Genomic DNA, 24,995 nt, shown 5'->3' with positions numbered 1-24,995 from the left:
CATGCCCATCATTGTGGCAGTGTGAGGTCCAGGCTCTGTCTGTCACCCCATCCTGAGCCCCTGCCGTCCACGGCTGATACCCAGGTTGGTAGTGGTAAGTCGCCAGGGAAGCCTTCCAAGCACAGAGCTGCTGACAGTATTTTAACGAAGGAAAGCAACATGAATAAATGGTTCATTCTTATTCTGCATACATTTTTACTTTTATGATCTACACTGATACAAAGAACAACAATGACAACAAAATTTAACTGAAGTTGTAAGTAGCAGAGTCAGAATGATGATTCACTATATGAACGGAAAAACCGACTCTAGGAAGAATGTGGTTGATTAATGAGCTTTGTTAACAAGTTCACAGTTTCAAAGGTCAAAATTATAGACCTGATGACGTACAGCGCAACACTCTTCACTGATGTTCAGATCCTTTTCCTAACACAGAGCGTCAGAGGGCATCACCAACAATTATTTTAATACCATGTGTTCTATGACTTATAAAATTTTGGATTCTTAAAACATCTTTTAATTACTATCCTGACCAGTGCATTAGCCTCAGCGTTTTTTAGTTTAAACTGAGGGCACTCAGCAATCATTTCTCTTTCACTGTGACACTGCTAATTTTAATGACAGTATGTGAAGAACCTACAACAATTAAGCTGGAGCTCTGAACAAATAACAAATCCTGTTAAGCTAAGGAAAAGGAAATAGCCATAATGACAGATCCATAAGCTAAGAGAGAAACTAAGTAGGATATAGAAAGACAAATTAAAGTAGATTTTTGGATTCTAAATTATTGTTGATTATGATAGCTTGAGGGGCTCCCTGGAAGAGAACGGATTAGCCCACAAGTCTCTCCCAAGTTAATTTCATGATTTGGCAAAACACAACCTATGAAACTTATTTCTCTAGCCACATGCAATCCCTTTTTAAGTATGCATGAAATGAGAAGCATACTGAACCGGGACCCAGAGATGCAGCCCTACTGTTTTTATTGACAAAAATGTCTTTCTACGTATATACCACAAAGAATTGAAAGCAGGGACTTGAACAGGTATTTATACACCCACCTTCATGGCAGCGTTATTCACGATAACCAAAAGGTGGAAACAATCCAAATGTCCGTCAACAGATGAATGGACAAACAAAATCTGGTGCGTCCATACAATGGAATACTATTCTGCCTTAAAAAAGGAAGGACATTCTGGCACCTGCTACAACACGGATAAACCTTGAGGCCATTATGCTAAGTGAAGTAAGCCAGACACAAAATCACAAGTATTATATGATTCTACTTATGTGAGGTACCTAGAGTAGTCAAATTCATAGATACACAAGTAAAATAATGGTGAGCAGGAACTGGGGAGAGGAAAGAATGAGGATAGTGTGTAATGGGTGCAAGTGTTTCAGTTTAGGAAGATGAAAAAGTTCTAGAAATGGATGGTGGTGACGGTTGCCCACAATGTGAATGTACTTGTTGACGAAAATTTAATTAACTATCAAGTTAAGAAGAAAAAAGGGAATTTTATTCGAGCCAAACTGAGGATTATAACCCGGGAAGCAGATTCTCAGAAAGCTCTGAGAACTGTTCCACCTGTTAGAAGTCAAAGGCACAGTCATATACATTTTTGAGACAAAGGATCGTCCATCAAAATGACATATTGATATTTTACATAAAGTTCACCAAGGATACATAGTCCAGGTAGGCACATACAAAGTGAGCAGCAAGTCACCATGACCCCCTACGGAGCTGGGAAATCACACAATTCTTTTAAGTTACATTTGCTAGCGTCAGAAGAAAGAAAAAAAATTGATATTTACTGTTGAGCAGGTCTTCCCATCTTTGAGGAGCTCTGATTACTGTGTATGACAGATGCACATTGCACATTAGGGAGGGAGAAGGCGCAAACAAACACAGAGAGAGAATTTGATGTTTAATTTTTTCTTGGCTTGCCTTAAAATATAAATTTTATTTCATCATACTTAATGCCACTGAGCTCTACACTTAAAAATGGTAGTTAGTAAATTCTGTGTTATGTATATTTCACCACAATTTTTTTAATGGTTTAATATTGGTAGACAAAGGATGTTTAGACAGGTTTTGAAGTACTGCCCTCACCATTCTAACCAGCAGTCAGCCCCAGAGCATTAGGCCAGCCTTGGTACGGGGGGCCGGGTGTATGATGGAGCGTCTGCCTTTTGAACTCTCAGGCCTGGGCTGCTGGGAGTGTTGCTTTGCCGAGCTCACAGCACGAGAAAACTGATGCAATTGTGCGTGTTTACCTGGGGTTAGGAAAGCCCCAGAAAGACACCCAGCCACATTCAGAGCACGCAGCCCGGAGTATTCCTGCATCGTTACTGACAACGGTGAAAGCAAGGAAACCAAATTGCCTCCGAAAAGCACCTCCTGAATTGTCACCTTAATACCCCCCAAAGCCAAGCAGGCTGGCCATCAACCTGGAACCAGCCGGAACACATGTGCCCAGATTCCTGGGGAGGCACAGGGTATGTCAGTCATAAGTGAAGAAAACAATGCGCCCTGTGCCTTATTTTAAGCCACCGGAGAGTGGAATGTGGGTAGTGCTGGCGGAGGCTCTCAACAGCTGTCAGTTTATTTTCTTTACTAGTAACAGCGACTCTGCACAGATCACCTACAAACAGAATATGAGTGTGTCTAGCATTCTGGAAGCTCACAGCACTTCAGATCCAATCCACATCACTCCCTAGTGCAGGCCTCAGAAGTTGTGCAGTTTCAGCCTTACGGCTTTGATTAAAAAACAGAAAACAAAGAGAAACTAAATCCGGGATGTAAATCCCGTACGTGCTGCCTAGAATGTAGGGCTGGGGCTCCTCTCTTTCCATGGGTGGGTCCTGAGTCGGTCTCTGGTTTGCCTGTTTCTAAGCAGACTTGCTGCCTCTGAGTTGACTGGAAGCCCTCTGAGGGCAGGATCGCTGAGTGAGTGAATAGACAGCAGGTCCTGCCAACGTGACCCCTGGGCGCTCTTCCCACCGCATGCCCCCGTGCCCCCTGCCAGCTCCTCACAGAGGCGTAGCTGACTCCAGACCACCTGCTTCCAGTCATGACCAGGCAAGGAACAAGTCCTGTTCTTGCTCGCCATGCTCCTCTTCCTGCAAAACCCTTTCCCTGAACTGCAGCCTCCCTTTTGTGACTGGAGTCACGTGAAGACAGCGGTACCCCCAGAATGGAATTCTGCGTGACTACCCTACCTTGGGGCACCACATTTTTGTATATATTTATGTATGTCATCTGTAGGAAACTTCTTACAGGGCCCGTCCTTCCTTCAAACAAGTTTATTGACCCAGTGAGATGATAATGACCCAAAAAAGGATACAAGCAAGATTTACCTTGAGAAATCTGAATTACTAAACATCCACGAGTGAACATGAGTTGGCTTTTCTCAATAGTCATTCCATCTGTGTTGTTACTTATTTAATAGTGATGGTGATGATGATGTTGATAGCCAATAAAAATTCAGCATCTGCTTCATACTAGGCACCATTACAAGTTTTTATGAGTGTTATTACAGTTAGGCCTTGTAGCAACACGGAGACAAGTAAATTGTTTAAAGTCACGCAGACCGTAAGCGACAGAAGCAGAGGTGAAGCCAGGCCAACTGTCTCCAGAGCTCCGTTCTGAGCCGTTCTGGCTCTTTAGTTGAAATGAAACAGACATAGAAAAAAAGACGGACACAATGCCTACCCATGGAAAAGAAGCCACAAGAAAGTCCCATGGAATGTCTAATGAGATTGGAGCTATTGAAAAAGCCATAATTTGGCCTCAGTATGTGAAGGATAGAATTCATACCACCTATATGTACTTAGCAGGAAGTATCGGCATAACAGCTTTGTCTGCCCTGGCAGTGAGCAGAACTCCTGCCCTCATGAACTTCATGATGAGAGGCTCTTGGGTGACAATTGGTGCAACCTTTGCAGCCATGATTGGAGCTGGAATGCTGGTCCAGTCTATATCATATGACCAGAGCCCAGGCCGAAAGCATCTTGCTTGGTTACTACATTCTGGTGTGATGGGTGCAGTGGTGGCTCCTCTGACGATATTAGGGGGGCCTCTTCTCATCAGAGCTGCATGGTACACAGCTGGTGTTGTGGGAGGCCTCTCCACTGTGGCCATGTGCGCACCCAGTGAGAAGTTTTTGAACATGGGAGCACCCCTGGGCGTGGGCCTGGGTGTCGTCTTTGTTTCCTCACTAGGATCTATGTTTCTTCCACCTACCACTGTGGCTGGCGCCACTCTGTACTCAGTGGCAATTTATGGTGGATTAGTTCTTTTCAGCATGTTTCTTCTGTATGATACACAGAAAGTAATCAAGCGTGCAGAAGTAGTACCAGTGTATGGAGTTCAAAAGTATGATCCCATCAATTCGATGCTGGGAATCTACATGGATACATTAAACATATTTATGCGAATTGCCAGTATTCTAGCAACTGGAGGCAACAGAAAGAAATGAAGTGACTCAGCTTCTGACTTCCTTAATACATCAGATATCTGGCTTGTTTATTAGGGGCAGATATTCTTTAAATAGTTTGTGCAAGCAGCTTTCGTTGAAGTTTAGAAGATAAGAACTTGTCAACATGTTTCAGGTGTTCCAGTAATGTGATGCTTCAGGTCTGCTTTTTCTTCTGGAGAATAAATTCAGTAGTTCTCTTCCAAATAGAAAAAAAAAAAAAAAGAAAGTCCCATGACCTATATTGTAACCAGCATTCCTGTATTTCTCATCTCAGTCATTTGGTGAGAGAAGAAAATTGTGCCCCGTGTGAGAGAGGAGCCCTGCAGGGCCAGGTGGACAGGCTCGGAGCTGCCCCTGGAACCCAGCTCTGCCGCTTACGCTCAGGAAGCAGAGAGGGGACCTGGGTGACTCAGGCTCCTTTCGAAGCCTTTGACAAACCGAGCATCTCAGTAGGCTTGAAATGGGCCACAAAAAATGGCCACGTTCATGCCTAAATAATGTTCAAGCGTCACGGTCCACACACTGGAAAAATCCACATTGGCTCTGCAGCCTCCATCACCCAAATGCAGCAAGTACTTGGCTTGGGAATCCTGCCACTGCCCCCACTTCTGGCACATGTAGTGTTCGGCCCATGAGTCCACACAAAGCCTGTCGGTGCCATGTGTGTGCATCACCCCGAGGGCCAGGCCCAGCTCCTCAGCGCTGCCCTCATCAGCTGGGCTCACCTTTCCGATGCAGAAGTCCGTCACTTAGACCCTGTTTCCACCCCACAGGAAAGACTGGACCTTGACACTCCAGCTGTGTTCTCGTTTCTCATATCCTCGCTTGTTAGATCCTCAGAGGAGCCGCAAGGCCGCCGGGCTATGGGGGAACAGGGTCCAGCCCTGCGTTTCAGCACTGCCAGGCCTCTCCTGAGGACGGGTTGCTGGCTGGTGCTGGTGGGGGCGTCTGGGGTTCAAAGGCAAGGAGTCTAGTGTCCTGAGTGAAGAAATGCCAGGCAGCGTGAGGTGTGACCCTTAGCCAGCCAGGTACAGGCTCTCCAAGTGGGCTTGTGAATCCTCCCTTCAGAAACAGGCAGGGGTGGCCTGTGGTCCTGATGTGTGGCAAGTTGGGTAAGATGAATGTGATAGAGCAGCTCTGATTTTTTGGTCTCTGCTGACGTAGCGTAGCATCAGATGCTGAGACAAATATTACCTTCCAATGATGTAGGGAGATGGGATGGTGAGACTTTAAAGTGATTTACATCTTACCATTCTGGCTGGCATTGGGGCTCTAAAATGATTTTCATGCCAGCTTTCCGCGCTTGCTGGCTTTCTTATTCCCAGTTGTAGCTCCCATTCGTATTCTCTTCTGCTAGACAGAGAGCCATCCAGCCTCCCAGCTCTGGACGGCCCTGAGGGTTTAGCACTCAGCTAAAAGCATTTACTGACGTCTATATCTATTTCAACATTATTTTACAGTATTAATCTTAATCTGAAAGGTATTTCCTGAGAGCTATTACATATTTTAAATGAATTTAACCAGGACATATTTTCATTTTTGATCACGTCTAATCTGATTTTGATGCCGAACTGTTTGGTTTTCACGTTAAACCTGGCAGTCCCAGACCACTTTATAGCCAAACTGAAGTACTAGGAAACTTATGGCAAGGTCTTTATAACATCTTTTGTAATTCTTACAAAATATACTTTGAAGTAGCATCATAAATATCTTAAATTAAACTTAGCAAAAATAAACACTTAAACTGCAGTTAGTGCCTGCGGTACTCTTGGTTTTAATTTTTTTTCCTCCCTCTCACTAACAGATTTGCTAAATTTGGTAATTTGCAGACTGTTTCTTCTATATTAGTGAGAAAAATGTTAGTTCCATATTCATTTTTCTTAAAATAACTATTTTCTCAAGTTCCCTGTATAAGAATCAGCACTCAATTATTTGTGTTAATGGAGGAGAGAAAAGATTCGGATAAAACAATGGATAATCACAAATTGTTTACATGGGGAAAAGTGCTGAATTTTGTGAAACAAAGCTGACTTACGACCGTTCACCCCTCTCTTACTAACTTGCATGGAACAGGATTTAACCAGTGCAAAATCTATATAATAACAAATTTTGTTGCTTTGGAATTCCCCTCAGTAGGGCCTTCCAGTGTGTGCCCAACCTCACCATAGCACAGACGCCCTGTCGCCATAGGTAGGTTGTAAACAGGAACCTTTGTTCGTTCACCTGTGATCCAGATTCATCTAGTATCACACAAGTAAGCCCTGCCGGACTCAGTGGAAGAAGTTAAATAAAACATATCGCGTTCCTGTTTGACTTTGGAATTAAATTTCTCTATAAACATCCTATCAACACCCTTAGAGCAAGCTTCCTTAAAGAAATATTGTGAGTGTATGGAAGGAAAATGCAGACTGAAAAGGATAAAGGTCGCCGACATATCACAGTGAGAAACGCAAGACCATGGTCAAGAGTCCTGTCCTCCCCTACCTTTCTGTGTTCATTATTTTCTTTTCCTTCCCCCAGAAAAGTTAACTGAGAAAGGCCTATTGCAGTGTATGACAGATACACATTAGCAATGGCTGCCCCAAAAGTCACACCTCCAAAAATATCATGTTGACTAAGGCAAGTATCACTTATCAAATTAATGAGACAAAAACTTTTTGTTTGTTTTTCCAGGGCATGAGGGAAGAGGGAAAGTCATAGATTTAAATGGATTTCTTTAAAACTACCCCTCCCCACTGCTGAGTGCATTCTCTGAACACTTCATAAAGCGTCCTCCATGCAACTTTTCCAGATAGCAGTGCTTTAGACACAGAAACAACTTTCTCAACGACAAAGAAGAAAAAAAGCGTATCTCACTCATTGATAGCCATCGTGAGATTCTCTCTAATTCATAGCATTGGTAAGAATCTCACCCAAGGCAGGAATTCAGTGTGGTGTATGTGTGTACTTTTATTCAGTCTAGAGGAATCACAGGGACTGATTACAAATTTTTTTTTTCTGAGAAGCATATATATTCATATAGGCTGAATGGATGCTAATTCCCTGAAATGTGATTTTCCTTTTAAGGCTGGGTACATTTTTGTTTTCTGTAAGTACTTATTCCTGACACAACAGTGTAAGTAATTTGAAAACATGATTTAGTATGCAAGGATTCACTTTCCATTTCTATCATTTGGAATGCGTTTAATGCGCGAGATTGTTCAAACTAAAATGATGCATAGAATTTCAAGAGCTGCAAGGAGCCTTGGAATTCATCTCTTCCTAACCTCTCATTTTATAGATGAAACAAACAGAAGCCCAGATAAGCTAAATGCTTTGGTGGTGGTGTTGGGGGGTGGAGGAGGGGACCCACAGCTGTGAAGCCCAATGTGCAACTTCTGCACAGATTGCTTTAATGCAACTTTTCTGGTGACTGCTTAGCTGAGTGATGTCAGCTGAGCTGATTTCGGGACGTGTCACTGACAATGCAAGGGCCAAGCGATTAATTTGAGAACATCTGTATTTTTCTAGTGCAGCTAGGTGAGCTCCACTAAGCAAGAAGTCTTAATCTGTGACAGGCCCCAAATGTGGGAACAAAGTGCCCGGCCCGGAACAGGCCGGATGTGATTGATCACCGTGCCCGCCACACAATTACAGTCATCACAGGCTTTGCTCCCTCAAACTACCAAGCAGTAAATTTGTACATGAGCTGAGCATTTGTTGTTATTAAAGCTTCATTTTACTGTTTTCTGTATGCAACAAACATTTAGCATTAAATTCACTCAAGAAAAAAAACTCTCAAAATTATATATAGGCAGTCTTAGGCCTATAGCTACTTTATTTAGGGCCTTTAAAAGTAATATTCAAAGGTTTGCCTACCTTTCTGTTTGTTATTAGAAATAAAAGTTTAGACTCATGGCCTTGGCTAGGAGGAGAAACTCATTAAAGGAGCAAAACACAGGAAGATTCCTGAAGGATCAATCTCTGGACCAGTCCAGGCATCATTAGAGTCACTGGAGCAGAAGGTCTTTTCTTTCCCTCCCTCCTGGTGGCCAACACAGAGGTCCAGGCTTCTGCTGCTTGTGAAGTGACAAGTACATTTAAAGGTGGTGTGGAGTGACCACCAATTGTCAAAACGAGTCCAGAATGAAACCGTTCATCCCTATTTACTTCTGATTCGCATAATTTGCAGATGTCCTGCAGCAAAAATAAATGAGCTCTAAATTTTCTATTGAGCAGAGCCTTCCGACAGGGTGTCTTATGAATATTCTTCAGTCAGTTTGCTGAGGGGGAAGAGAGGCTCGGAAGATCCCCAGGCTACAAGAGTGGCAAGAAACTCATACTCCCAAGAAAACATGCTACGTTAAAATTAAATACCTGGATAATTAATGCAAAGCACAAAAATCATGCATTGTAGACTTAAGTAAACTTTTCTTGCTAAAAACTTTTTTCTTTTAAGTTCCAGTGTTGACCGTCTGAGGGAGGCTTACAGTAAAGGTTATGCTTCTTGCATCCAGAATGTGCAGGAAGTCTGCAGCTATAGATGTCTCCGTGGCAAATGGGCCGCACGGTGTCGCCACTGCAGCCCGTAATTTATGTTGCTTAGGGACTGTAGTTTTCTAACAGATTGAACTGTTAGTTTTCAGGAGGATTTAATGAGATATTGGACCAAATGCCACTGGTCTGCCATGGATGCGGGATTGTGGGAAATGAGGAAATGTTGCTTTGTAAACAGCTCGGACCTCTGTGAGGGGAAGCAGGCTGGGGCCTTGGTGAGAGAGAACCACAGCAGGAGAAAACATGGCATGTTTCAAGTCCTGTGTTTGCATCTCTGTCCTGTGCTCATTTAGAACAGGAGGCTATGTCTAGCTTGGGACCCTGTTGACTGCCCAGAAAAAATGGTCCATATCTGGAGGTAGGCAATAAGGGGCTGAGGTTCTTCTGTGTCGTTGTTGTTGTTATCTGCATGTTCGTCGTCTGCATGGCCTTATAATTCCCCCAGATATGCTTGTGCTGTATTCCCATTTTCAATAATATTATCAGATAATTGGCATCAAGACTGAACTAAAAGATTTTTTGCCAAGAAAACAGTCTCTTCAGAATTAAATTCTTACACATCATTTTGAGAGCCTTGACAATTAGACTCTTCCCCTAACATTTTAGGACTATTTCTTTCTTTCCTTCTTTTTTTTTTTTAATGACCATGGTGTCAGGACAAGAGGTCATTTCTCCAAAAAAAAAAAATTATTCAACTCATGAGTTCAGATTTTGATTTGTCTCTTTAGGACAGGCAGGTATTGTTAGATATTTCCTCTTTTCTATAAGCACTCATTCCAACTTAAAACACTTTTTGAGCATCACCCAGGATATTTTACTTAAGATTTTTAAAGTTGGCATTTAAAATATATCTCTAGTTGTCTTCTTTTAAAAAGCCTTCTTGATTCTGCACGACCCATCCTAACCAGCACCTAAGAGCACTCACAGAGGGCCACAGGCAGTGAGAAAGGTCTGGCATAGGTCTGGGATAAACATGAAAATATACTTGCCAATTAAAGGAAAAATTGTGAGTTTAAAAATGAATAATCAAGTCCACAAGGCTTCATGTCCATGGAGAGATTGTCTGTCTAGATAATCAAATACCCTATGTAACCTGGATTAGCTTTTAATGGGAAACTGAAAGTCATCAGTTTTCTCTAACTACTTTTAGATAGAAGTAGACAACATAGTTGGAAACGTTGCTTATGTAATTCCATTGGTCCTGGGCCAATCCTTAGCAGCTGATCCTAGGAAAGAGGTGGGAAGCTAAAGGAAAAAAGACACCTCCCCTTGTCAAGTTCCCCATAAAAACCATGGTGCCTGCTCTGTACATATTTATTTGTACCCGTTTGATAGTATAATATAGCAGTTACTTCTTACAGATCATTCAGGGGAACCCTAGTGGAGTAAAAACACTAAAGTTCTCCTGAAAAAGGTTAAGCGCATCCTGGTTTGGAAGCCTAGGCAACGGGCCCTGTCCGGGGGCCTGGATCGTGACCCCAGCAGGGCCAGGAAGTTATCTGTGACCTTTGGCAAGTCTTGGGACCTTTCCTGGCCTCTCCTGTTTGTCAGTTTAAGAACTGCCAGATAGGGGCTTCCCTGGTGGCGCAGTGGTTAAGAATCCGCCTGCCAATGCAGGGAACACGGGTTCGAGCCCTGCTCCGGGAAGATCCCACATGCCGCGGAGCAACTAAGCCCATGAGCCACAACTACTGAGCCTGCGCTCTAGAGCCCATGAGCCACAACTACTGAAGCGCGCGTCCCTAGAGCCCGTGCTCCGCAACGAGAGAAGCCACAACAATGAGAAGCCGGCGCACCGCAACAAAGAGTAGCCCCAGCTTGCTGCAACTAGAAACAGCCCACGTGCAGTAACGAAGACCCAACGCAGCAAAAAATAAATAAATAAAATAAATAATTTTTTTTTAATTAAAAAAAAAAAAGAACTGCCGGATAATCCTCAGGGTTCCTTAGCACTACTGGTGTCTGATTCTAATAGTACCAGCTCTGATCTTTCCAACAAAGAAATAAATGGGATAAACTAATACCCAAGTAGCCTCTAAGAGAACCCTAGTCCACTTATTTGCTTTGTCCGTTTCTGTGACGCTCACTCCAGTCTGGCAGATCTGTAGCCTTCAATGTACAGGGAAACCTGTTTCCTGTAGTATTTTTTATTTGCGATGGCCACCAACGAAGTCTGAAACTTGTTCCTTGGGTTCTCCCGTGCCCCTGATCTTGCCCTCAGCCTCTCCCTGTAGAGTAATAAGGACCTGCTGTTGCCTCAGCCACACGCCCATCACTCCGTTAGCCAAAAGGGGAACCAGGAATTAAGCAACAGAGGATTGACATGTACATTTCAGACATTTGCCCTCAACGTCCCTCAGATTTATATGATGGATGGCAAGTGGTGCAGATAAACCTGACTATTCCTATGTAACGTTTCGAGTCTGACCCTCTCTCACTTTCTGGATTACCCCTCCCTACAGCACATGCAGGGTGGGCACCATCCCAGCCCGTCTCCTGGGCTTGCTGCAGTTCATAGCCAGTTGTAGCTGGTCTTCAGGGCACTGGGGGTTCAGTGTTGGGCAGGTTGGAGCTGTTCCCAGACACATGACTGTGTTCCTCAGTGTTTAGTCCAAGGACCCTCTGCCTTGAAATCACCGGGGGTGCATGTGATAGTGGACACTTCAGGGCCACACCCCCAGGCACAGTGGAAGGAGGGAGGGATGTGTGTAACAAATTTCCAGGTGAGACAGTGATGCTGTCTGATGTTTAAAGCCACTGCCCTAGATGCTTGGACCAGCTGTTGACACTCCTTGCATATGTGAGGAAGGTTCTCAACCCTAGAAGGTTAGCTTAGACACCACAAGAACCAGCTGCCCAACCCCATGAGAGCCCACTAAGGAAGAAGTAACATTTCAAGGAGAACTGATTCTGTGGTCGTCATTCTGCTGGTACCGTGTGACCATCCTACAGCAAACGCCTTTTAGTATGAAGGCAGCTGGTCTCATGTGGTCCCAGATGGACTCACTTGGCACCATAATTAATTGAGAGTGATGTCCATAAAACAAAGCTGTGTGTACGCATGCACATGAGTGTATACACACAAATTCAAGTACTTGTGTCTTAATTTATGGGGTAGTTAAGATTTCATCCTTTTTTTTAAATTTATTTTATGTATTCTTTTTTTTTTTGGCTGCGTTGGGTCTTCGTTGCTGCGCGCAGGCTTTCTCTAGTTGCAGCAAGCAAGGGCTGCTCTTCATTGCGGTGTGTGGGCTTCTCACTGTGGTGGCTTCTGTTGTTGAGGAGCACAGGCTCTAGGCGCGCGGGCTCAGTAGTTGTGGCTCGCAGGCTCTAGAGCACAGGTTCAGTAGTTGTGGCGCACGGGCTTAGTTGCTCTGCGGCATGTGAGATCTTCCCTGACCAGGGCTCGAACCCATGTCCCCTGCATTGGCAGGTGAATTCTTAACCACTGCGCCACCAGGGAAGCCCAAGATTTCATCCTTCTTAATGAAATATTGTGCTCAGTTCAGGGGTTCGGAGTGGTAGAGACACATGGATTCATTCAGTGAGTACCTGAGTGCCCCCTTATTCAAAGCACTAAGCCAGGTGTCGTGGGGACAGCACACATCAGACTAAACCAAGGACCTCAAGATCATGATAGCCTAGCAGGAAAGAGAAGCCACATTAAAAAAAAAAGAGAGAGAGAGAGAAGCCACAGATGTAAAGACAACATTGGGTTGAAAATGATAAAACACCATGGAATGTATAAGTAAAGGCTCTGCCAGTTCGGAGGGAAAACTTGCTTTCAGCTGGAGGAACCAGGAGAACTTCAGGGAGGAGGTGGCACTTTTGTTGAAATTTTCAGGGAGGAGAAAGGAGAGACAGGTGGCAGCATGTGTTATGGGAGTGAAGTGCTGTCCTTATCAAGAATTGTTGTGCTCAGAATACTTCATGGCATTTGCTCTGACAGAGCACCTAGCCTGCTCATTTCACGTCAGCGCCCATGCCAAGCGATAGAAACAGGTTGGGTCTACTTTCCAACAAAGCGTATTGGTCCCCTTACAAAAGCAAACGAAGTAAGTTTACTCTGGAAGTAAACTAAAAGATCAAAGCAAAGACAGATGGCACGGGTAGTTTCACAGCATAAGAATCAGAAAGGTACTCTCGTTAATTTGATGAAAGAAGTTATCAACCTAATGGTAAGAAGTATAATGCAGATGGAGTGTGGAAAAGTACTTAGCTCAGAGATGGTAAAGCAGGAAGCAGAGGGGGAAATACCTACCGAGAAAGTGCAATTTGCTGTCTCTTATTAAATTAAAAAATGCATTGCTGCCTGAGTCAGGATGAGACTGTCTTCTCTTCTTAAAAAGTATCTTTGTCTGAGAATTGCCTGTTACTCTCTGAATCATAACTTCCACTGCTGCTTTCATTCAAAAGGAGCCATGAAATTCACATACTTCCTGAATATGCCCAGTGTATGAAAGCTTTCATTAAATCTACAAGCAGAGCCTTAAAAGAACAAGGATCAAATTAATTGCAACATGGGCCATGCGTTTGTTTCTCTGACAGTTCCCGTGCTTTGGAGAAAAGGCAATCTGTGTGCCCTTATCCTGAATTAGTAAACTCAATATCACTTTCCATTAGCATAGCCAAGTCAGCACCATACGTGCTGCTCTGACACTGCTTACATGTTAATGCTCCCACAGAGTCTGTTCCAACTGGTTTCCTGTCGGGTTCCCAAGCAGTAAATCCACAAACTGTAATAAGGGGTCTTCTGCTCTCTGCAGAGCTGTTTGTGTGAGTTCTTCTCCAGACCGAGTTTCATAATTAGACTGTGGAGTAATTAAGAAAAATTCAGCACATGCAAATAGGGCAAAAGGACTTGCTGCTATTTATGGCTGTTATACCACCATCAAGAAAAATTAATTTATAATATTATTATTCGGCTTTTCAATGACCTGCAGAAGTCTAAAATGAGGATGTGGTGTTTTGTGCTCCGGAAAGACTTCTACCGCCAGAGTTAATAAATATTTGCCCCATGAGGAAATTAGAGTAAAAGTGATATATTTGAAATTTTAGCCAAAAAAAAAAAAAAAGACTCCAAAAATTCCTGTGCTCCAAAAGCTTTAACGTTTATTTACTTTGCTTTTATTGGGGGTTTGTTTTTAGAAGGTGCTGGTTTTTAATATGCCCATCTTATAGTATCATCCCACTAGTAATCTATAAATACCCACTTCCCCTACCAACTTTCAGCACTTGCAACTGGGAATTTAATCAGACAGTATATAGTTTTCCTGTTTTAAGATCTTCACCTTTTAATACCTTCACCAAGGCCAGATGTTGAAAGCCAGTGGCCCCTGACTGGTTATACTCAGCTTCTAAGAAGGAGGTAGGTTTGAACAACGTGGCCTGGCTGAGCCCCCAAGTCAAATAGGTATCTTCAAGGTAACTTTGTTGGTTGCACAGTGTTTAGAATTAGAGCTGCAAAGACGTCTACTTTGACACATTCCGTGTTTGCTCATCAGGATTGTTTCCCGGGCAGAGAATTACATTCTCTCACTGGAAATGGAAAGATTCATTTGTGAGCTGTACACCTCCTCCTTGCTACATGTTTTCTTCCTTGTTTCTCATTTCCTTGAAGCTGACGATGAAAACACCAGCATGCATTCTTAGGACTAAAACAGGGGAAAGCAGCATTTTTAAGAGTAAGGGCTTTGCATGTGAATTAACAGAAGCAATATTCACTAAGTATTAAAAATTCAAGGTTTAGTCCATCCAGGGTCAAATTGGGAAATTTAAAAATTGATGAGCTTATATTGTTAATAGTTTCCTGAGGGCAAGTCCATCCAGTATTTTGAGCTATTAATGAATTGCGTTTTGTATGGCAGTATAATAGAGAGAAAGCATACAGTCAGACATAATCTAGAAGTTCTTTTTGGAAACAAGCTAATAACAAGGGAGGCTGTGTAATCTCTAGCCACTGCAATCTCTAAAAATAGGCTGGATAACCATCTATCTCCAGAGATTTCAGAGTGATGTGCCTGGAGGCTGGGAGTTGGATCTGGTGACTTCTGAAGTCCCTTCCACTTTTTTAATTCCCATAATTATTCCTGCAAATATAAATACAGACAACACGGTTTTCGTTATGCCAGTTTTCACTGTGTGAAAAAAAGAAAGTCTAGAATTCAGCACTCCCATTATAGAACATTGCTGTCAATTATTCAGCTTCACCCCAAAGAGCTGTCTTTGTTAATAAAGGGAACCAGAGTGCACATCGTCACCAACAGGATGGTCATTTGTGATGTCTTTTAAGTGGCTGGATGACCATGGCATGAAGGGCTGAGAGAAAGGTCACGCAGATTAGCTCCAGACATACCCAGTTGTTACTCAAGAAGGATTTTGCTCTGATGAGCAAAACACCAAAGGCCAGTCAAGGCAAAAAGGTCAAGGCCAGGAACCTTCTGGAAAAGAAGTCGACTTAGTAATAAACAAAGACTGCCACCATCTATCAGGCCTCCACACCCACGCAAGATTGATAATAATATCCTCCACTGTGCCTCGAAAGCCTTGCCCACAGTTCCATTTCTAATTATTTGTGGCTCAGATGGGACTGAAATACATCTATTTCTTTTCCACCTTTTCTATTTTTGCCCTTTTTTCTGCCCTTTGTTTGTATATGCCTTAAGTTTCTCAATAATTTTGTACTTCTTTTTATATCTTTTCTATCAACTCCATTTTCTCTTGCCTTTTTGAGGAGATGTGGTTTCTTAGGACTCATTCAAATACTGATAGCCTTTGGAACAAGTGAAATAATTTTTAAGCTTTTTTTTTTTTAACCTTTTTAGAAATACAGAAGCTTTTCTTATATTCGCGGTATATATTTTCTCAGCCCATTATCCAGCCAATGAAATAGTTTCTTTAGTAATTCTTTACAAAGTCTTCCCTGCCTCCTTCTTTGTTTATTTATTCATTCAACAAATTTTTGAGAACCTATTCCATGCCAGACACTCTTCTAGACATTGTGAATATAGCAGTGGACAAAATAGACAGAAATCTCGATCTCTCTGGAGATCCGAAAATTACTTCAGAAATTTTGCTCTGTGAGCAGTAATCAAGGAGGAAAAGGTGAGAGCTGGAAGTACTTCTGTCTTTCTCCAAGTGCACCCCAATCTTCTTCATTTTAGTAAATGTTGGCTAAATGACCACAGTCCGCTAAGACTAGCCCAGAGGAGACATGCAATTGCTAGAGGCACGGATGAATCAGAGCTTCTGCAGGGCTGGGAAGGGATGCAGGAAAGGAGGGGAAGGTGGGGAGCAGGTCCTGTGGCAGAGGGGCTCCCCCCACCTCCAGCCAATCACGGGAAGACGGCGACCTCTGCGGGACGGATACAGGATGCAGGAGCCACGCTGGGCCTCGCCAGAGGATGGGGTCCTCGCAGAGGATGGGAGCTGCCAGCACAGCACTTGTCCTCCCCAAGGGCACCAGAGCCTGGAGCAGGGGGTGGAGAGAGACGAGGCCGGGCCCGGCTAAGCGGAGAGGACAGCAACCCGCCTGCAGGCAAGGCAACTGCCTCGGGCAGCGGGTGTTCCCCCTGGGTTCATGTTATTTTCTCCTGCTTGTGCATCTTAGAAGGGTGAAATCGTGTGCTGAAATCTCTCCATCGGCTACTTCTCCTGACCCTTCAGTTGAATCAGACAAACGGAGAACCTCTGAGGGCACATGAACCTGCACCAGGTCCTCTCCAAGTTAACCCACTCCGTCCCTCAGTGCTGGCCACGCGGCAAAGGTCGTTTTCTGTAGCTGGGCATCCCCAAAGCAGGTTAGCCTCTTATTACCGCTTGGCAAAGAAAAACTAGACATCAAAGGGAGCTTGTCCTTCTAAATGTTTTGCTTACACTTTCAGATGGAGTTGAGTAGTGTTAGTTGGGGGTTTTACTTATACTGGGCCTCTGGCTCACCTTCTGAGCCAACTTTGATGTTTTCAGTTCTTACTCTAATTGAATTGTTTTTCCTGTGCCGTGATTACGTCATGAAAGGCAGTCCCTCAGATTGTTCACTGTAAAGCAGAACCACACAGAAGTGGGACTATATTTATGGGTGCCGAGCACGTTAAAGAGTCTCATTTATTTTAGAGAAATCTCACCTCCAAGGCAGGGCTAAGGCTCTAAGATATTGTTTTAGCTAATCTTTAGTGCATTTTTAAATATTTTAAAGTTAAAGTGAGCTGTTATGAATGCCTTATAAGTTATAGTACCTTTTCTCTTGAACTTCTTTGTTGCTAAACTTACTTCCAAATCAGAATCAACGAAGGGACTTTTTAATTTTAATTTATTTATTTTTTTGGCTGTGTTGGGTCTTCGTTTCTGTGCAAGGGCTTTCTCTAGTTGTGGCGAGTGGGGGCCACTCTTCATCGCAGTGCGCGGGCCTCTCACTATCGCGGCCTCTCTTGTTGCGGAGCACAAGCTCCAGACGCACAGGCTCAGTAGTTGTGGCTCATGGGCCTAGTTGCTCCGCAGCATGTGGGATCTTCCCAGACCAGGGCTCGAACCCGTGTCCCCTGCACTGGCAGGCAGATTCTCAACCACTGCGCTACCAGGGAAGCCCGGGACTTTTTAGATACACAGATATCTCGCGCCCACCCACCCTATGTGACCCCACAGAGAGAATAATCAAAGAGCTCTGTTTTTAAAAACGCACCACAGGTGACCCTATTTGGAAATGACTATTATACTGTACTCAAAATTACATAATATAGCTGCAAAATAACTGATTAAATGATAGTTTTGATAGCTTTCTTATCTTTGGAAAGCTAATACATGTTTATTGTAAAATATTCCATCACAGCAGAAAAGTGCCAAGAGAAAAGGAAAATCATCTAATATATTCCCCTGCCGCCAATTCTATGATTGTTCTGGTGACGATGTGTGCACACGTGTATCCATGCGTGTATGTGTGTGCGTGTGTGTGTGTGTGTGTGAAGGCGACGGATGCTATCTGTGTGGTTCTCCAGCTCATTTTTTTCACACAGTGTGCCACAAACATCTCGCCCTGCCAGGAATTATATTTAACAACTTAATGTCAGTCAATAATCTCCAAACATTCTGCTTTAACAGGAAATTAACTTTGTGGTCACACAGTCCTGACGATTAGATACGTTTACATTTCTTTCCAAAAGTTCATTTTTATCGGAGTTTAGACTACCCCCTGTAGACCCCTGAAAACATTTGGGAAAAGCTCCTCATGCCGACATAAACTCTTTATTCTAAGTGTGACTCACCAGCTTTCTTATTTCTGAAACGTAAACAAAGTACACTTAGCTTCTCAGTGGTTTTCAGCGTTAAACTGTCCTAAAAATAAATAGCTTTTCTTCTTGATTTAGAAGGAAAACCCCGCAACGAGTTCTTTAAATATGACTAAATTCTGCTGTGGTTCAAACCCTAATTTTAATATTATTTCTAAAGATGTGATGTGGTGACTTTGTTATCAGAGTCCCCACTGTGGTCCATGATACAATCACGAGACAGAAAAAACAGGGAGGGAGGGACGTCCCTGGTGGTGCAGTGGCTGGGGCTCCGTGCTCCCAGTGCGGAGGGCCTGGGTTCAATCCCTGATCCAGGAACTAGATCCCATATGCATGCCACAACTAAGGAGCCCTCGAGACGCAAATAAGGAGCCTGCCTGCCACAACTAAGGAGCTCACGTGCTGCAACTGAGAAGGCGGGGAGCCTCAACTAAGAAGCCCAAGAGGCGCAACTAAGGAGCCCACCTGCCGCAACTAAGACCCAACGCAGCCAACCAAATAAATATTTTTAAAAAAGAAAAACAGGGAGGGAAATGATCCAGCTGTGGTTCTATAAGGGCAGTAGCTGAGACCTTTTGTCATTTGTCCCAAGATAAGCCTCTCCCATTTGCTTTTATTTTTTTTTAACGTCTTTATTGGAGTATAATTGCTTTACAATGTTGTGTTAGTTTCTGCTATATAACAAAGTGAATCAACTATACGCATATGTATATCCCCATATCCCCTGCCTCTTGCATCTCCCTTCCACCCTCCATATCCCTCCCCTCTAGGTGGTCACGAGGCACCGAGCTGATCTCCCTGTGCTATGCAGCTGCTTCCCACTAGCTATCGATTTTACATTTGGTAGTGTATATATGTCAGTGCTACTCTCTCACTTCGTCCCAGCTTACCCTTCCCCCTCCCCGTGTCCTTAAGTCCACTCTCTACGTCTGCATCTTTATTCCTGTCCTGCCCCCAGGTTCTTCAGAACCATTTTTTTTTTTTTTTTAGATTCCATATATATGTGTTAGCATACAGTATTTGTTTTTCTCTTTCTGACTTACTTCACTCTGTATGACAGACTCTAGGTCCATCCACCTCACTACAAATAGTTCAATTTCATTTCTTTTTATGGCTGAGCAATATTCCATTGTATATATGTGCCACATCTTCTTTATCCATTCATCTGGTGATGGGCACTTAGCTTGCTTCCATGTCCTGGCTATTCTAAATAGTTCTGCAATGAACATTGTGCTACATGTCTCTTTTTGAATTTCGGTTTTCTCAGGGTATATGCCCAGTAATGGGATTTCTGGGTCATATGGTAGTTCTATTTTTTGTTTTTTAAGGAACCTCCATACTGTTCTCCGTAGTGGCAGTATCAATTTACATTCCCACCAACAGTGCAAGAGGGTTCCCTTTTCTCCACACCCTCTCCAGCATTTATTGTTTGTAGATTTTTTCATGATGGCCATTCTGACCGGTGTGAGGTGATACCTCATTGTAGTTTTGATTTGCATTTCTCTAATGATTAGTGATGTTGAGCATCCTTTCATGTGTTTCTTGGCAATCTGTATATCTTCTTTGGAGAAATGTCTCTTTAGGTCTTCTGCCCATTTTTGGATTGGGTTGTTTGTTTTTTTGATATTGAGCTACATGAGCTGCTTGTATATTCGGAGATTAACCCTTTGTCAGTTGCTTCATTTGCAAATATTTTCTCCCATTCTGAGGGTTGTCTTTTCATCTTATTTATGGTTTCCTTTGCTGTGAAAAAGCTTTTGTTTCATTAGGTCCCATTTGTTTAGGTCCCATTTTTTGTTTTTATTTCCATTTCTCTAAGAGGTGGGTCAAAAAGGATCTTGCTGTGATTTATGTCAAAGAGTGTTCTGCCTATGTTTTCCTCTGAGAGTTTTATAGTGTCTGGCCTTACATTTAATCCATTTTGAGTTTATTTTTCTTTATGGTATTAGGGAGCGTTCTAATTTCATTCTTTTATATGTAGCCATCCAGTTTTCCCAGCACCACTTATTGAAGAGAATGTCTTTTCTCCATTGTATATTCTTACCTCCTTTATCAAAGATAACGTGACCATATGTGCATGGGTTTATCTCTGGGCTTTCTATCCTGTTCCATTGATCTATATTTCTATTTTTGTGCCAATACCATACTGTCTGGATTACTGTAGCTTTGTAGTATAGTCTGAGGTCCGGGAGCCTGATTCCTCCAGCTCCGTTTTTCTTTCTCAAGATTGCTTTAGCTATTTGGGGTCTTTTGTGTTCACATACAAATTGTGAAATTTTTTGTTCTAGTTCTGTGAAAAATGCCGTTGGTAGTTTGACAGGGATTGCACTGAATCTGTAGATTGCCTTGGGTAGTATAGCTGTTTTCACAATGGTGATTCTTCGAATCCAAGAACGTGGTATATCTCTCCATCTGATGTATCAACTTTGATTTCTTTCATCAGTGTCTTATAATTTTCTGAATACAGTACTTTGATCTCCTTAGGTAAGTTTATTCCTAGGTATTTTATTCTTTTTGTCGCAGTGGTAAATGGGAGTGTTTCCTTAATTTCTATTTCAGATTTTTCATCATTAGTGTATAGGAATACAAGAGATTTCTGTGCATTAATTTTGTATCCTGCTACTTTACCAAATTCATTGATTAGCTCTGGTAGTTTTCTGGTAGCATCTTTAGGATTCTCTATGTATAGTATCATGTCATCTGCAAACAGTGACAGTTTCACTTCTTCTTTTCCAATTTGTATTCCTTTTATTCCTTTTTCTTCTCTGATTGCTGTGGTAAAACTTCCAAAACTATGTTGAATAATAGCGGTGAGAGTGGGCAACCTTGTCTTGTTCCTGATCTTAGAGGAAATAGTTTCAGTTTTTCACCATTGAGAATGATGTTGGCTGTGGGTTTGTTGTATATGGCCTTTATTATGTTGAGGTAGGTTCCCTCTGTGCCCACCTTCTGGAGAGTTTTTATAATAAATGGGTGTGGAATTTTGTCAAAAGCTTTTTCTGCATCTTTTGAGATGATCATATGGTTTTTATCCTTCAATTTGTTAATATGGTGTATCACATTGATTGATTTGCGTATATTGAAGAATCCTTGCATTCCTGGAATAAACCCCACTTGATCATGGTGTATGATCCTTTTAATGTGCTGTTGGATTCTGTTTGCTAGTATTTTGTTGAGGATTTTTCCATCTATATTCACCAGTGATATTGGCCTGTAGTTTTTTTCGTGACATCTTTGGTTTTGGTATCAGGGTGATGGTGGCCTCATAGAATGAGTTTGGGAGTGTTCCTCCCTCTGCTATATTTTGGAAGAGTTTGAGAAGGATAGGTGTTAGCTCTTCTCTAAATATTTGATAGAATTCACCTGTGAAGCCATCTGTTCCTGGGCTTTTGTTTGTTGGAAGGTTTTTAATCACAGTCTCAATTTCAGTGCTTGTGATTGGTCTGTTTATATTTTCTATTTCTTCCTGGTTCAGTCTCAGAAGGTTGTGCTTTTCTAAGAATTTGTCCATTTCTTCCAGGTTGTCCATTTTATTGGCATATAGTTGCTTGTAGTAATCTCTCATGATCCTTTGTATTTCTGCAGTGTCAGTTGGTACTTCTCCTTTCATTTTTAAACCTGTTGGTTTGAGTCTTCTCCCTTTTTTTCTTGATGAGTCTGGCTAATGGTTTATCAATTTTGTTTATCTTCTCAAAGAACCAGCTTTTAGTTTTATTGATCTTTGCTATTGTTTCCTTCATTTCTTTTTCATTTATTTCTTATCTGATCTTTATGATTTCTTTCCTTCTGCTAACTTTGGGTTTTTTTGGTTCTTATTTCTCTAATTGCTTTAGGTGTAAGGTTAGGTTGTTTATTTGAGATGTTTCTTGTTTCTTAAGGTAAGATTGTATTGCTATATACTTCCCTCTTACAACTGCTTTTGCTGCATCCCATAGGTTTTGGGTCATTGTGTTTTCACTGTCATTTGTTTCTAGGTATTTTTTGATTTCCTCTTTGATTTCTTCAGTACTCTCTTGATTATTTAGTAGTGTATTGTTTATCCTCCATGTGTTTGTATCTTTTACAGTTTTTTTCCCTGTAATTGATATCTAGTCTCATAGAGTTGTGGTTGGAAAAGATACTTGATATGATTTTAATTTTCTTAAATTTACCAAGGCTTGATTTGTGACCCAAGATATGATCTATCCTGGAAAATGTTCCATAAGCGCTTGAGAAGAAAGTATATTCTGTTGTTTTTGGATGGAATGTCCTATAAATATCAATTAAGTCCATCTTGTTTAATGTGTCATTTAAAGCTTGTCTTTCCTTATTTATTTTCATTTTGGATGATCTGTCCATTGGTGAAAGTGGGGTGTTAAAGTCCCTTACTATGATTGTGTTACAGTCGATTTTCCCTTTTATGGCTGTTAACATTTGCCTTATGTATTGAGGTGCTCCTATGTTGGGTGCATAAATATTTACAATTGTTATATCTTCTTCTTGGATTGATCCCTTGATCATTATGTAGTGTCTTTCTTTCTCTCCTATTGTAACAGTCTTTATTTTAAAGTCTATTTTGTCTGATATAAGAATTGCTCCTCCAGCTTTCTTTTGATTTCCATTTGCATGGAATATCTTTTTCCATCCCCTCACTTTCAGTCTGTATGTGACCCGAGGTCTGAAGTGGGTCTCTTGCAGACAGCATATACACGGGTCTTGTTTTTGTATCCATTCAGCCAGTCTGTGTTTTTTGGTTGGAGCATTTAATTCATTTACATTTAAGGTAATTATCGATATGTATGTTCCTATTACCATTTTCTTAATTGTTTTGGGTTTGTTTTTGTAGGTCCTTTACTTCTCTTGTGTTTCCCACTTAGAGAAATTCCTTTAGCATTTGTTGCAAAACTGGTTTGGTGGTGCTGAATTCTGTTAACTTTTGCTTGTCTGTAAAGCTTTTGATTTCCCCATCGAATCTGAATGAGATCCTTGCTGGGTAGAGTAATCTTGGTTGTAGGTTTTTCCCTTTCATCACTTTAAATATGTCCTACCACACCCTTCTGGCTTGCAGAGTTTCTGCTGAAAGATCAGCTGTTAACCTTTTGGGGATTCCCTTGTATGTTATTTGTTGTTTTTCCCTTGCTGCTTTTAATATTTTTTCTTTGTATTTAATTTTTGACAGTTTGATTAATATGTGTCTTGGCATGCTTCCTCCTTGGATTTATCCTGTATGGGACTCTCTGGGCTTCCTGGACTTGACTGACTCTTTCCTTTCCCATAGTAGGGAAGTTTTCAACTATAATCTCTTCAAATATTTTCTCAGACCCTTTCTTTTTCTCTTCTTCTGGGACCCCTATAATTCAAATGTTGAAGCATTTAATGTTGTCCCAGAGGTCTCTGAGGCTGTCCTCAATTCTTTTCATTCTTTTTTCTTTATTCTGCTCTGTGGTAGTTACTTCCACTGTTTTATCTTCCAGGTCACTTATCCGTTCTTCTGCCTCAGTTATTCTGCTCTTGATTCCTTCTAGAGAATGTTTCATTTCATTTATTGTGCTGTTCATCATTGTTTGCTCTTTAGTTCTTCTAAGTCCTTGTTAAACATTTTTTATATTTTCTCCATTCTATTTTTTGTATTTTCTCCATTCTATTTCCAAGATTTTGGATCATCTTTACTATCATTACTCTGAATTCTTTTTCAGGTGGTACTGTCTATTTCCTCTTCATTTGTTTGGTATGGTGGGTTTTTACCTTGCTCCTTCATCTGCTGCATATTTCTCTGTCTTCTCATTTTGTTTAACTTACTGTGTTTGGGGTCTCCTTTTCACAGGCTGCAGGTGTGTAGTTCCTGTTGTTTTTGGTGTCTGCCCCCAGTGGGTGAAGTTGGTTCAGTGGCTTGTGTAGGCTTCCTGGTAGAGGGGACTGGTGCCTGTATTCTGGTGGGTGGGGCTGGATCTTGTCTTTCTGGTGGGCAGGACCACATCTGGTGGTATGTTTTGGAGTGTCTGTGAACTTGGTATGATTTTAGGCAGCCTCACTGCTAATGGGTGGGGTTGTTTTCCTGTCTTGCTAGTTGATTGGCATGGGGTGTTCAGCACTGGAGCTTGCTGACCGTTGGGTGGAGCTGGGTCTAGCGTTGAGATGGAGATCTCTTGGAGAGCTCACGCTGATTGATATTACATGGGGCCGGGGAGGTCTCTGGTGGTCCAGTGTCCTGAACTTGGCTCTTCACCTCAGAGGCGGAGGCCTGACACCGCGCCGGCGCACCATGACCCTGTCAGCCACACGGTATGAACCAGGAACTAATCTAGGTCCATGGATTTCCGTAGTAAAAAGCAGTCAAAAATGTCTGGCTTCATGGAGTTTGTACTCCTCGTTACAGGAATTCCAGTGTCTCCTTTCTCTTTCCTCACCTTGCAAATAACAGTCATTTTCTCGCAAGCCAGAAGGGAAGATCCTTGAGGACAGGGAATATCCTTCTTTCTCTAGTGCCTATTCTAATGCCTGGTCCATTGCAGAAACCCAACATGTAATCGGGAAGAACAAATCTGACTCCATACCGGATCAGTTTCTTTTACTTTAACCTTTGTATTCGATTGCTTTTGCTTAGTCATACTAGCTCAAGCAGGCATGAAACCCCCATTTGTTTTTTTTGTTTTTAAGAAATTTAGTTATTTTATTTATTTTTTATTTTTGGCTGTGTTGGGCCTTCGCTCCTGTGCATGGG

The 24,995-nt window shown here is 42.2% G+C and overlaps 2 protein-coding genes across 7 annotated transcripts in view; both read left to right on the top strand.

Moving 5' to 3' along the window:
- The window catches only part of PTPRM (protein tyrosine phosphatase receptor type M), a 749,712-nt gene that overhangs the window by 525,792 nt on the left and 198,925 nt on the right, over nucleotides 1–24,995 (top strand). The window lies entirely within an intron of this gene.
- LOC118880005 (growth hormone-inducible transmembrane protein-like) lies at nucleotides 3,705–4,682 on the top strand. Its single transcript, XM_036823359.1, has one exon. The coding sequence runs from the start codon at nucleotides 3,705–3,707 to the stop codon at nucleotides 4,476–4,478; it is 774 nt and encodes a 257-aa protein (XP_036679254.1). The 3' UTR covers nucleotides 4,479–4,682.

This window comes from Balaenoptera musculus, chromosome 14, assembly GCF_009873245.2.
Source record: "Balaenoptera musculus isolate JJ_BM4_2016_0621 chromosome 14, mBalMus1.pri.v3, whole genome shotgun sequence".
NCBI classification, from domain to species: Eukaryota; Metazoa; Chordata; class Mammalia; order Artiodactyla; family Balaenopteridae; genus Balaenoptera; species Balaenoptera musculus.
This window is presented reverse-complemented; position numbering and strand designations above follow the sequence as displayed.

What these genes read in the sequence shown, in the direction of transcription:
- LOC118880005 (XM_036823359.1), top strand. Translation starts at nt 3,705, where the DNA reads ATGCCTACCCATGGAAAAGAAGCCACAAGAAAGTCCCATGGAATGTCT.